The sequence below is a fragment of the Manacus candei genome, unplaced genomic scaffold, assembly GCF_025592945.1.
Source record: "Manacus candei isolate 608988 ecotype Guabito, Panama unplaced genomic scaffold, ASM2559294v1 h1tg000003l, whole genome shotgun sequence".
In the NCBI taxonomy this organism is placed as follows: domain Eukaryota; kingdom Metazoa; phylum Chordata; class Aves; order Passeriformes; family Pipridae; genus Manacus; species Manacus candei.
The window spans coordinates 1,997,684-2,010,022 of NW_026138051.1; the positions used below are offsets into that span (position 1 = coordinate 1,997,684).

The following is a 12,339-nucleotide window of genomic DNA, read 5'->3' on the forward strand; positions in this document are numbered from 1 at the left end:
TTCGTGCAAGGCTGTGTTTTTCAGAGCCTTTGACTCTGCTCAGGGTCCAGGGCTCTTGGTGTAAAACACTTGGCTGCTGTTCCATGGTAGGAGCAAGTCTCTGCAGGGCAGAACTTTGGCTGGAGTGAGGAAGGAGTGACATGTTTGCTGGAACAGCAGCTGCACTTGCTGGGCTTTGAATTATGGGATACAAGTATGTCAGAGACTAGAGCTGCTTTGAGGTCATTAAAGTGACTTTTCTGTAGAATGACAAGTGGCAGCCACTTGGATTTCTCAAGTTCTGCAGATATTGGTGACCTTCAGAATTCAGATGGACAGTGCTTCCAACCCAGATTTCTAGGCAAGGAGCAGGTACAGAGAATGGAATCTCATGCAGACCATAGGCAGAACCAGTTGTTTCCATAATTTAGGGGTTCAGTCATTAGTTCCTCAATAGAGAGGCTTGAAGACAAGAATATTCAGCAAAAGTACTATTATTTTCCAGCATGTGTGTTGTTGAAGAACCTGTCAGACTGCAATATCCAGGGAGCAGATTTCTCTCTAGACCACTTTCACAGCTCTTTCCTAAGGAGAGCAGCACAGGGATATCTCTGTGCAGCAGTTCAGTCTCCCTGTGCCTAAACTGGGCCATAAATACAGGAGTTGCTTTGGAAACTAGGTGTTTTAAATGGGACAAGTTTTCAAAGCAAATGTGGAGTTTCCTTCTGTTTATCCACTCTTCCTCCTGTTTCAGTAACTCCTCACAGATAAAAGGTACAGAGTGGAGGCTGGAGGCTACTTTGCAGCTGACAGCAACAAGTACGTTTTGCTTTGTTTGATTGTCAAAATCTTGCCTGAAACATTTATTTATGAAGCACAGCCCAGCAAACAGCCTGAACCATTTCTTCTGACATCTGAGGAGCAGAACACAGCCAGAGCACACGTGTGCCTTGGTGTAGGCAGTGTGTGTTCTGGGTGCTTCCAGCTCTGACCAGGGCAGAAGACTCCAGAGGTGGTTGGGAAAAGGCCCTGGCTATAACTCACCTGAACAGCCTGATCTGAGGTCCAGAAAAGCCCAAGTGGATGCTTAGGGGCTCTGGATCACACTAATAGGAGCAGTAGCACACTGTCACCACCCACAGTGTTCAGATTTGCCTGACTTTACTGTTTCATCCAGCTGTTTTCAGGTGCCTTTAGCCAGGCACAATGGATCCACTCTAGGGCAGAAAAGCTGACCAGGTTGAAAATGTCATGTCACTTGGATTCATCCTATTCCTCTAATGAATAACATGGCTGATTAATACTAAGATAATCACAGTGCACTTCCAATTACATTCTACAAACAACAATCTGTTTTTCATTTCATTACTGATTATTAATTATTTTATTACCTCCTCTAGCTGTGTTAATAAGTAATCATACTTAAGCATATTTTAATGTTTTAGAAGGTGAAACATCTTTAGCCCTTCATATGCTTCTTGTCAGCTCTTTAGCAGGAAAAGTTCACCCACTGTGCAGGGGGTACATGTCCACGTGTCTCTAATGACTGAGAATCAGTCACTCAGTTAATTGTTAAAGATCACAACAACCTCCCCCATAAAAGACCATGAATATGGTCCGATCAGTGGTTCGGTCTGATCTGGAGCCTCAGGATATTTAGACCTTCTCCTAACAGCAACTTAATTTCTGTAATTGCTGGCATTACTACAAGGCTGCAGGCCTGCTGTGGTGTTATTGGAGAGAGGTTTAAAGATTGCACAGGAGTCTGCTTTTAGTGTCTCTCTGAAAATCACCGTGGAAAATTCATTTCCGAAGGTAACCAGAAATATCCATGGTGATTGTAGTCACATTTAAAATGGAAGTGCAGCACTGAAAGCTAAAGTCCTGGGAGTATCTCTGCAGAGCAGGCTGGGTGAATCTGGCCTTTCCAGCTCCCAGTGCTACCCATGATGGTGCCTGCCACCAGTTCCCAGGCCCTGGTGGGGAGCTGGACAGGTCCTGCTGGCTGCACATGCTGCCCTTCTCCTGACGTGCTCCCCTCGTAGGTACCTTGCCAAGCAGCCCTGGAAAATGCCTGGATGAGCCCTACCTTGTGTTTCAGTTGCTTTGGAATAGAAAATGAGATCCAAAGGCACACCCTGTTCTGAGTTCAGATATCAGTCCCCCCACGAGTCGTTGCTGTGTCTGGTGCTGGCTCTGGGTGTCATTGCAGTGGACACCCATGGAGTGCCAGGATGAGGAGGGTGCCTGGTGCCTGAATGTGAATACATTTCGTTCAGTGGCCTTCTCCTTGTAGACCTGGATTGCTTTACACATTATGGCCTGCAGTGCAGCTGGTCTCAGGTCCTTGACAGCAACAGGAAGACCCCCAGAGTGGGGGCAACACCTATCATGACTTCCTAGGTCCGTCCTCCTGTCCCTTCATCCTCATTAACATCTGAGCTGTCTCCAGCACTTTCCATCATCCTTCAGTACATCACCTCTGACACATAAGGGCCTCTCTTGCCGTTTGCTCTGCAAGTTTTCCTCCCTGCAGCATGGACAGCACAGTTTTTGGGAGGGGTGCACTCACCTCCTGTGATTTGTAGCAACGCTTAGGTATGAAGGCAAGATGAGAGGCTTCCCTCTGCCCTGTAGCACTGTGTCGAGCATTCCCGAAATCCAGGGCTTGTGCAAATGCCTTCCATCTGTTCTTTATCTTACCTGGGTAAGCCAGGAGGTGTTCTAAAGAGTTCCAGGAGCATTTTGAGCACCATGGTGTTAAATTGTGAGGTGTTCCTGTGAGGAACTCAGGGCACTGAGGCAGTGTATGAAATGGTGCAAAAATATTGCAGTGCTGTCATCCACATTCTTAAAGCCAGTGGCTGTCTGCCACCAAAAAAAAAATAAAAAAATCAACCTGTAATCCTCTGTGCTGTCTCCTCCTCTCACCTGACCCAGGAATCAGGTCAGCCAAGCAGAAAATCCAGTTCTTCCCCCAGGATGACCACGCAGGGTGTCATTCTTTTTTCTAAAGAGTACGTTCCTGCATCACCTCTCCACGGCTGAACCTTACATGCAGCAAAAGCCACAGATGAGACAGAAAACAAGGAGTCTGCTCAGTTTGAGCCTGCATTCCTTTACACTGACCTTGCAGCTCTCAGCCAGGCTTGGAGTCACCTGGCTGGGGCAGCTACTGCTCAGGTGCAGCAGCACACACCTTGTTACACCACTCCTCTGATCTCAGGGGCTGCTGAGACACGAGCCCAGCTACGTGGCTTCAGTTCTTTGACTTCCAGCAGGACCTGGGTGCCAGGCCAGGACCCCTCTGTGCTACATGCTGTATGCCAGGCTTACATGGACTAGCTGGTCCACCCTAGGCCAGCACATTCTTTTGCTCCAGCAGCCCTCAAGCACCGGTGGTTATGGGTTCTGACCATCTTCTCACCTCATCTTCCTTCCCTTCCACAATGCTGCCTTGGTCTCTTGCTCCTCACACCTTTTCCCACCTTCTCACCCGGACAAGCAGGTAAACTCAGAGGACAAAATGTTCTCCATGCAATTTCCAGTCACTTTATCTCTATCATGTTGTGTCTTTTTTTTTTTTTTTTCCCTTCCACCTTCCCTAGAAAAAAGAGCCGGTGGCACTAGCAAAGAAAACCAACAACACCTACAACATTGTTGGCACCACCTATGCCCTCAACATTGCCAAGGACCCCGGCCTGCCCACCATCTCCAAGAGTGCTGCTGCCACTGCTACTGCCACCAACGTGCCCCCGAAGATGCCCCGCCTGGAGGAGAAGCTCCTGGAGAGTAAGAAGACGTACAACAGCGTCAGCAAGGTAGACAAGATGTCCCGCATCGTCTTTCCAGTCCTCTTTGCCATTTTCAACTTAGTCTACTGGGCCACGTATGTAAACCGGGAGTCAGCTATCAAAGGGATGATCCCCAAACAATAAAACCAGTCACACAAACCTTCCATCAGTGAGCATCATCCAAGCAGGAATTCTCCAGGGCTTTCTTCTTTTCTCGTTTTGTTTAATTATTATTGTTCATTTGGTATTATTATTATTATTATTATTATTATTATTCCTATTAGATCACTCTTTTATAATGTCAACAAAACTGTGATTTTAATTTAATCTCTATATACTTTAGTTTCATTTACTTTGCCTCTGATGATGGGAGTTTAAAAAAAAACAAAACAACAAAGGGATCATAACAAGTTGTGCCTCTAACATCGTAAGTCTGCTGTCCCCCAAGTCACCCTGTGCTTCCATCTCTCCTCTGCCACCTCCTGTGGTCTCCACAGTCTTCATGCCACTGCCATTCCACATTTCACTGCTGTCCCCAGGGGCTGCTGCTCTGGGCCATCCCCCCCTCCTCTCCTGCCATGGACTGCCCTAGCATGGGGGATGCTCCTGGTGGCCTGGGCTCCAGGATGTGCCATCACTTGGCTGGGCTCCTTTCAGGGCCTGGCACTTTGTGTGAGGTGACACACCTGGGCTGGGAATGCAGGTGAGCTGGTCACCTGTGGGACCAGGGGAGCCCTGGGACAGGAGGGAGAGGCATGGCATGGGCCAGCTTGTAGCCCAGTGCCTGCTGGGGGCAAACCTAGCACTGCTGTGCTCCCTGGAGCCATTGCAGGGGTGGAACAGGGTGGCAGCATCTTGTAGGTGGTGGACAGGACTTCTTGCCTCTGTCTTCACCAAACCCAGCTGCTGGTTTCCTCCAAGTCTCTCTCCAGACAGGAACAGGTGAGAAAGGTCCTGTCTGTCTGCCATCCTGCACTCCTGGGGCAATTCAGCTTAGCAGGTGGTGTGGTTCTTGCCAGAGAAATAATTTTTCTCAGGGTCAGTCAGGGAATCAAGAGAGGAGCTTTACAAAGCCTTTGAGGTGATAGTAGCTGTGAGGCTGCATGAGTTCAGCATCAGGACTGGAAACCAGAGAGTTCACATTCAGGTGGGTGGTTTATCGCTTTCTCTTGGCCCCATCCACCTATCCTTCTTGGCACCTCCTCTCTGTCCCAGCCCCTTCTTCCAGCTTCCCATTCATCTTCCTTTGGCTGTTCAGAGTCCTTGGTAGTATCTCACTGCTCACACATGGATTTAGGCAGAGAAGCCCCTGCCTCTCAGGTAAGCCACACTGATGGGGAGGAGCACAGCCCAGGGCAGTGGGATCATGGTGCATCCCTGCTCCAGTGCACCAGTGGCAGCGATGCTGGGTCACATCTGCCACGTGCAGGGTCCCTGTGGGACCCACCCCAGGCCATCCTGCAGCCTGTGGGGATGAGACAGGGGGCAGGTGATCCCCGGGAGTCTCCCTGCCCCTGTGAACTGGTGCACCTGAGGATCCTCGTCACCATGGGAGAACAGCAGAAGGGGCTCTTGGAGACAGCAGGGTGGTCCTGCTGTCCTGCAGAGCCACGTGAGCCAGGTGCCATCCCACAAAGCCACTGAGGTAAGACCCAACTCCAACACCTGCACACTCCTCCAGGGAAAGCCCTCCAGCACCTCGGAGAGGGGCTTTTTCTCCCTTCCTGACCACCACAGTCAAGGTCTAAAACCAGTGGTTGTCCCTTTCCCAGAAGCAGCACAAGATGGTGGCATCCAAGCCATCTGTCCCTGCTCCCTGGTGCCTGGATCTATGGACACACTGTCCTGCTACAAGGAAGGACATCCTGTGCCTGGTGGTGTATCGTCCCCAGCCCGTGGGCAGCACTCATCCTGCCAGCAGTCCTGCTCCCGCAGTGGGATTCACCCCCTCTCTCTTTGGACTTCCCTCTGCCCCTCCAGTTGCCCCCCAGAGCTGCTCCCAAAACATTTTGGGCACATGCAGCCAGGCCAAAGCCCCAACACCCCCAAGGTGATGCCTGCAGCACTGCTTTGAGCCGCTGTGCCGGGCTCAGCTTCCCTCCTGTCTGTGCAGGAGCTGGGCTGAGCACAAGGCACAGGATTTGCCCCACCTGGAATATCCATGGAGGCGGCAGGATGGAGTGAGGAAGGCCAGGGCACTTTGTCCTGCAGTGTGAGTGGCATTGGTGCGTGTCCTGCCTGTCCTTTACCAATCTCACTGGCTCAGCAGCAGTGCAGTCACTCCCCCTGCCCACAGCTGCAATTTGGAGAGGAGTTCGGAGACATTTAGCCCAGCCCCCGGTGTGGTGGGTCCACAAGCACCTCCACAGGCTAATGCTGAGGAAACCAGCTCTCTCCCTGTCCTCCCTCACAGCATCCACACCCCAAACCATGACATTTCCACAGTGCCTTTCATCCCCAAGGGCTGCCCGCTGGGTGGGAAGCCCCAGGAACTCTCCCCATTTGCACACAGCATCAGAGAGGAAGAGAGGGAGGGTGCACTGTCCCCAGCCCTTCTGCCAGGCAGGGAGGGCATCCTGGCTTTGGCACCTGGTTCCTCTTGGCGTGGGCCTCCTGCACGGCTGCAGCCACCCCGCTGCCACAGCCCTGGCCTCACCCTCTCACCCACCCCCTTGTGCTCCCTCCACACCAGCAGTGTCCCCTCTGCCACTGCTGCCACCCTTCTGCTCCCCAGGCTCCCCAGCAGGAAGGCCATGCTGGCCCTGGTGCAGAGGTGGCCTCCTCTGCTAGCCTGGGCATTCCCAAAAATCCCTTCTACCCCAAGAGCCACATCCTACCACGTGTTACCTCGCTGTCTGTTGGTGCCTGCTTTGTAGAGGTCTCCATAAATTGTCAGGTCTCACCATCAGCTTCTCAGCAGCCCAAGCACCCACAGCACTGCCTTTGCTGCCTGCCCAGGGCCATGTGGGCTCAGTACCATGGGGTGATGCTCAGGGTGTCAGGGCTGGGTCTCTTTGCAGTGCTGGACACAGAACTGGGGCAGCCCCTGAGCCTCCTCCCTTCCTGTGGGTGATCTGATCTGTCTCACTGAACTGTCAGGGTGATTCTCCTGCCTGTCTCTTCCCTCCCTGCAATGCTGAGACTCTTGTCCCTCCCCAGGACACTGCCTGCCCATCTGGCTTACCCGTGACACCCGTCTGCTGGCTCATCTTTGCTCTTCCTGACTCCCAAAACTTTGCTCTCTGCCTGATAAAAGGCCACCTTCCTGTGTCTGTGTGAGCATGCCTTGAAAGCCAAGCCTATTCCCAACCAAAGCCTGGCATGGGCTCCGAGTCTTTCTGCCAGCTGGAAGCAGAAACACCGGCATCCTTTGGTTAAAGACAACAAACCAAACAGGATTTCTAGTTTGGCTTCCAAGCAGGAAAGCATTTTTGGAAGATAGTTATAAATAAGTGGTTTAACATCTCCTGCCAGCAGACATCACAGAGGAGATAATGTTCTTTTTTTATAAAACTGTCAGCAACTCAAATTGGGACGTTTCCTTCCCAGTTAACACGAGGCTGTTGATGGGGGCTTCTTCTAAGTGCTTGCCAGGCCAGAGCCAATCTAGCATCACTTACTGGGGTTTACTGCTTGCTGTGATAGCATCTAAGGGCTCCATTTTTATAATTGATCCTGTGTAGAAATATATGTGTATATGACCACTGATAGTCTAATCCACAGTTGTGCACAGTGGGCACATCATTTCGCTGCGAACCTCAATGCTCCAGTATTTCTTTTCTTCTGGCAAGACCCAAAGCTCCCCTGACTTGATGAGAGTCTCCCAGGCAGGAATTAGAAGTCTTTGAGGGTCATAAAAATGATCTGTTCAGTCTGGGCTCCTGTTTTGCAGCTTGCACCACCTGGGAAACACACAGTGCAGTCCAAGCCTGCAGTTGCATTCCTGCTGGAAATGTCAGAGGGACATTTTGGCACTGGCAGCTCTTCCCTCCTCTGAAGCTGCCCATGGGCACAGCAGTGTGGCTGTGAGGAACTCAGAGCTCCAGGGAGGTGGGGGCAGTTCCTCTGGGGTGCCCTCGATGGGGAAGAGTTGCTGCCAGCTCCATGTTATGTTAGCATGGAGAACATTCCTGCAGGGGGACATGAGAGGGCTGGGGAAAAGGTGGTCCCTCAGTGCCACCCACCCTTCTAAGGGGCTGATGAAGTTACCCACACAGAACACCTCAGAAGCTTCTGGAACATCACTCAGCAGAACCACGGCACTCAAGACAGAGCTTGCTGGTTCTCCTCTGTGCACTGAGCTCAGCATAAGCAGAACTGGCCTTGCCACTCCCAGGGTTTTACAGACAAGTGCTGTGGCCAACACAGTCACTCTGTCCTGATCCCTGCCAGCTCAGTGGCACTGTCAGGGTCCTGTGTGACACCCCCTGTGCAAGCAGACCCCAAGTCTGCTGTTTCCAGACAGCAGCCATGCATGTGAACAGCCTGTTCCTGCAAACCCATCCTATGGGCACGAGGTGCATCCATCCCTCACCTGCAGCCTTGATGTCTCCTGTCCATATCTTGGATCCCTTTCAGCCATCTCTTGGGAAGGATTACAGGGCTGCATCACACACCAGGAAGGGATTTCCCCTGTTGCAGATCACCTCACACGGGGAGACCCTCTGTCCAGCTAAGAACATCTCAGGCCTCGAAAAACCTGGCGCTGTTGCCTCTTGCAGAGGAGAGAAGAGAGTTCTACAGCAGAGGGTGCTCTCCCAACAGGCTCACGTGGGGAAGGGTTTGTCAGGGATGTGCTAGGGCCCCCCTTCCATATTCTTGGTCCTGGGGTTGGGGGAGAGCTGGCGTGGGGCCGTGGGGCTGGGTTGTCACAGCATGCAGTGTCAGACCAGCCCCTCTTCCCCAGATTGTGTCTCCCTGGGGCCACACTTTAACCCACCCCACCAGATATCTGTGTGGATCTTGCAGACTGGAGAGAAACAACATTTCCATGAGTCCTGTTGGGGGTGGGGAGGGCTTAACCAGGGCGAAGAGCTCATTCATGGAAACATAAATGCTCTATTAATATCAAAGTAGAGAGAAAAAAAATCCAAACAATTCACCAATCCTCTTTCTACGTCAAGCTAAACTACTTCTGAAGGTCTTTTTGGCAAGAAGCCACAGCACAGATGAGATTGATGGCTTCCAGGTATAAATATTTACTGTTTGACCTTGTTATTGTTCCATCAGCCAAAGGTTTTTACATATATATGAGCGTGTGTATATTTATGCTCACAAACTCTTTATATATAAACATCAAACCTCCTTGTCTTTGAAAGATAAAATGGCCACTTTCAATTATTTTACTTCCCTCTCATTCCCTTTGCCTAATCTTCTAGAATGAGGTGCATCCCTCTCTGCTGGTCCTCAGGTGGCTTTGGGAGGCACAGGGAACAAAGGGAGCAAGGGAGAAGAGCCTCTCCCTGCTCTGGGGGCTCGGTGCAGCTTGCTGCCTGGACCAAGGGCACTGCTGGCAGTGCTGCCCAGAATCTTTATGGAAAACTTAGTCCCTGAGGTCACAGCTGCTCCAACACAGGCCTTGTCCTGCCCTGGGCACCAGGATGTTCCCAAGATGGCTTTTCAACAGCTGAATGCTCCAAGCAATTGGTCCTCCTCCCATAGCAGCATCAGGGAATGTGCAGCCAAGCATTGTGAACACATGTGAGGTGTCCACCCTCAGCCTGCTTCAGGAGGGAGCACAAAACCTGGTGGGATCCACTCCAGCTGTCCCCGGCCAGAGGAACACCAAAGGTAGGGGCTGTGCTTCACCTTGATCTCTTCTGCACAGCACAGGGCAGTGCTGGCACTTGGCCACTGCTTGCTGCTCATCCAGGTGGGATGGGCTGATACCTGACCATGTGCTGATGGTGGGAGGGGTCAGCAGAAGCACAGACTTTTGGTTCTGCTGTGTCCTGGGCCTGTACTCGATCTCAGCACGAGCAGGGCCATGGGCAGGTTCTGGGCAGCCCCTGAGTGATGAGCGAGCAGGTACCCACTGTCTGCTTCCTCAGTGTCACCCCTGCCTCACCCCCTGGCTTAGGAGAAACACTCAGGCAGTGATGCTGCAGTTGCACTCGTGGCTCCTCTGTCCCCTCCCCTGCTGCTGGAGAGAGGCTGTTGTGGTCAGCCTGTGCCCTGTGGTGTCCCAGCCGGGATAATGAAGGATGGATCTGCCCCAGCTGGTTCTCGCTCTGGGTCTATGCCTGCCTCCCATCACTGGAATCTGTGCTGCTTTAACCAGCAGAGAGCCTTAGGCTTGGATTAGTCCCAGTGTTGGACCTGTCATCCTTTACCACCAACCAGCATTTATGTTATTTTTCGCTCGTGAAGCTTTAGGACAAAACATGATGTTCTAGCTACTCTGTCCTATTCTCACTGTCCCAGTGCAGATCTCTTCTGCACAAAACTTCAACAATCCCATCTGCCTAGAGAGGGAAGCCTGGTCCCAGGTTTGCTGCGTGAGCCAGGATGCTCCCACAGTCTTTGAAGGCTCTTGGCTCTTCTCTTCAGTGCTGCTTGAAGGACCTGTCAGCTTGATGAGACCATTGGCTCATGTTACACTGCTAGCAGCACTCTGTTTCCCCTGAAAAGTCTGTCTATACCTCCTGTCTTTTTGTAGGGCACCCAGCAAATGTAACAGGAATCATACATTGAATCATTTGATTTTTGCAACCACAAAAAGGAGGGGCAGAGTTGGGAAACCTGAGTCGCTGCCACACTGCCTTTGCCAGGCTGCATTTCGGGTTGAAGGGTTCCTCTCCTCTGTCACGAGGGAGTTTCTCAGCCCACCAAACCTGGTCAGGTGGCCCCAAGTATCCCTTCATCAACTAGATTATCACTGTCAACTGACTTGGGGATAGCTGCAGGCAAATGTCCTGCCTGAAGGTGAGGCCACCAGCTGCTCCTTTAGCTGCAGCCCTGGTGCCCAGGGTTTGGAAAGTGGCATTGGCATCATGCTGGGGCAGCCCATCCTGGGAAGGAGCAAATCACCAGAGAACATGCCCATCTCCACTGCCTCAGGTTCAATCTGAGCCCCAGTACGTCCTCTGCTTTGTTTTCCATCTCGTGAGACTCTCTTTACTCCACTATGAGATAGGATCTAGCTGGCAGCAGTTTAATGCATGACAATCCTGTTACTACATCTGTAAATAATTAACAACTAGGAAAAAAAAAAGGCATTTTTTAAATTTTTTGTTGACTTTATTTTCATTATTGACTAGCTGGTAGCCACTTTCTTAAGGGATTTCTCATGGAAACTGTGACCTTTCTTCTCTCTATTTCTCTCTCTTTCCTTCTGAGGTTTGTGTTTCAGATGCTTTTTGGTGCAATGTTCAATGCCTGTTTGTATTTTTGAATCGTATTTTTCAACCTTTGCTGGAAAAAAAAAAATAAAATTGCCCATTCTAATTGGCAGGATTTTGAGTCCTGCCATTTTTTTCAGCTTTTAGCTTTTTCACTAAGTTAAAGCAACAGAAAAATGCCTCAAAAAATTACAGTGAAGTTCTGAAGAGAGATTAGAAAAGCATCAGAAACAAGAACTAAATGAAAAAGATCAGCAAGCTGAGTGGAGGAGGAGGACTCTTCTGACACCTACTAACCTCCTAATCTAACACACAAGGCGGGACTAGACCTCTTCACTGAATTAAATCACTCCGCTTCTCCACTCTGCCCACTCTCTCGAACTCCAATCAAAACAAATAAAAATTCATATTTTAAAAAAAAACCCCGTGTCGTTTTTTTCCCCCCATGTTTCTCAAAGGCAAATGATGTTGATACACGTAGGGATGGGGAGTCCAGGCAGCCAGTCCTCTGGGCTTTGGACCACCTGCACATTAAGAATAATAGTCTGTGGGAAAGTAAAGGTGCTTGAAAATATTCTGTGCTTGCCATTGTGTCTGGCTTGGGAGTTTGGGAACAAAGACAGACTGGCAGGGGTGTGAGTGGTGGCAAAAAGGAGACCCTGAGGTGTTCTTTTTTCTTGCAGTGTGTGGCTCATGGTCAGACTTTGCTTTTCCAGTGGAGCTCTTGGGCATTTCTCTGTGCACAGCATGGATGGAGCTTTCTGCTGCTCTGGGGACAGCGAGAAGAGGCCGTGGCCAAGACACACCCTGAAACCTACCCTGAAAAAGGGCAGGTTCAGATTAGATATTGGGAAGGAATTCTTCCCTGTGAGGGTGCTGAGGCCCTGCCACAGGTTGCCCAGAGAAGCTGTGGCTGCCCCATCCCTGAAGGTGTCCAAGGCCAGGTTGGACGGGGCTTGGAGCAACCTGGGCTGGTGGAAGGTGTCCCTGCCCTGTCCGTGCCAGGAGTGGAATGAGATGGGCTTTAAGGTCCCTTCCAGCCCAAACCATTCTGTGATTCTATAAGACACTGGCTTATCCAACCCACCACACACACTTCTCCAGCTGAGTCACACCTTCACGACACCCTGGTGTGGAGAAGGACATGGGGGCTCTCAGCCCAAATGTCTTAAGCCATATGTAGATGGAATTTGTACCAAGGAAGGCTGTGGGCCTTCAACCCCCCC

At 51.0% G+C, this 12,339-nt stretch overlaps 1 protein-coding gene across 2 annotated transcripts in view; it reads left to right on the forward strand.

The window, feature by feature from the left end:
• GABRA3 (gamma-aminobutyric acid type A receptor subunit alpha3) overlaps nt 1-11,535 on the forward strand; it is a 73,084-nt gene extending 61,549 nt beyond the window's left edge. For both annotated transcript variants that reach the window (XM_051787847.1, XM_051787857.1), the window contains one exon: nt 3,588-11,535. In XM_051787847.1, the coding sequence (XP_051643807.1) occupies nt 3,588-3,917 (330 nt within the window). In that variant the 3' untranslated portion in view covers nt 3,918-11,535. The remainder of the gene's footprint in view (nt 1-3,587) is intronic.
• The last annotated feature ends 804 nt before the right edge of the window (nt 11,536-12,339 follow it).